Source organism: Morus notabilis, unplaced genomic scaffold, assembly GCF_000414095.1.
Source record: "Morus notabilis unplaced genomic scaffold, ASM41409v2 C11252527, whole genome shotgun sequence".
In the NCBI taxonomy this organism is placed as follows: domain Eukaryota; kingdom Viridiplantae; phylum Streptophyta; class Magnoliopsida; order Rosales; family Moraceae; genus Morus; species Morus notabilis.
Genome location: NW_010383595.1, coordinates 1 through 590, shown reverse-complemented (window position 1 = coordinate 590; position 590 = coordinate 1). Strand labels below are relative to the sequence as shown.

General features: G+C 33.9%; 1 protein-coding gene across 1 annotated transcript; it reads left to right on the top strand.

Moving 5' to 3' along the window:
* Window positions 1-69: 69 nt before the first annotated feature.
* On the top strand, window positions 70-573 carry LOC112094797 (protein SAWADEE HOMEODOMAIN HOMOLOG 1-like; the record flags this gene model as incomplete). Its single annotated transcript, XM_024176490.1, has 3 exons — window positions 70-155; window positions 247-292; window positions 427-573. Coding segments are annotated over 3 exons (279 nt in total), but the record flags the coding sequence as incomplete, so codon positions are not given.
* Between the last annotated feature and the right edge of the window lie 17 nt (window positions 574-590).

The following is a 590-nucleotide window of genomic DNA, read 5'->3' as shown; positions in this document are numbered from 1 at the left end:
ATATATATATATATTATAATTAGTATTAAAATCAACTTGTAACTGTTTTTTGTGTTCACTTGCAAACAGGTTCAGAAAATGGGGAAATTGCTAAATGAACTAGGAGAGGAAGCCCTGAATAAGGAGTTTTGTCAAAATATTGCAAAAAGTTTTACGTGAGGCTAATTTCATCCATATAGAAGATCTGCTTAAGATTGTTTAAAATTGTCTGTCTGAAAAATAAGTTATGATGTTATGTCTCTGCAGTCGATCCTCCGGTCGAGCTGGGAAACCGATTGTAAAATGGACTGAGGTATTTGCATTTTATTCTATAATCTTCTTTCAGTATTCTACCATAACTATTCACGTTACTGTTAATGTTATTATTGTTGGTCCTACCTTTAGGCCTTGTTTCTTTGCTTCTAAAACCCTTCTTTGTTATTTCAGGTTCACAGTTGGTTCCAAAGTAGAAAGGAAGATTCAGCAAAAGCATCCGAAAATGTGCCTGATATCTCAGGAGCTTCTCCCCCAATTAAGGCAGTTGAAAGTTCTAAAACGCTTAAAGGTGGTTCTCATATTTACATACTACTTTAAATTCCTCTCTAACTTTA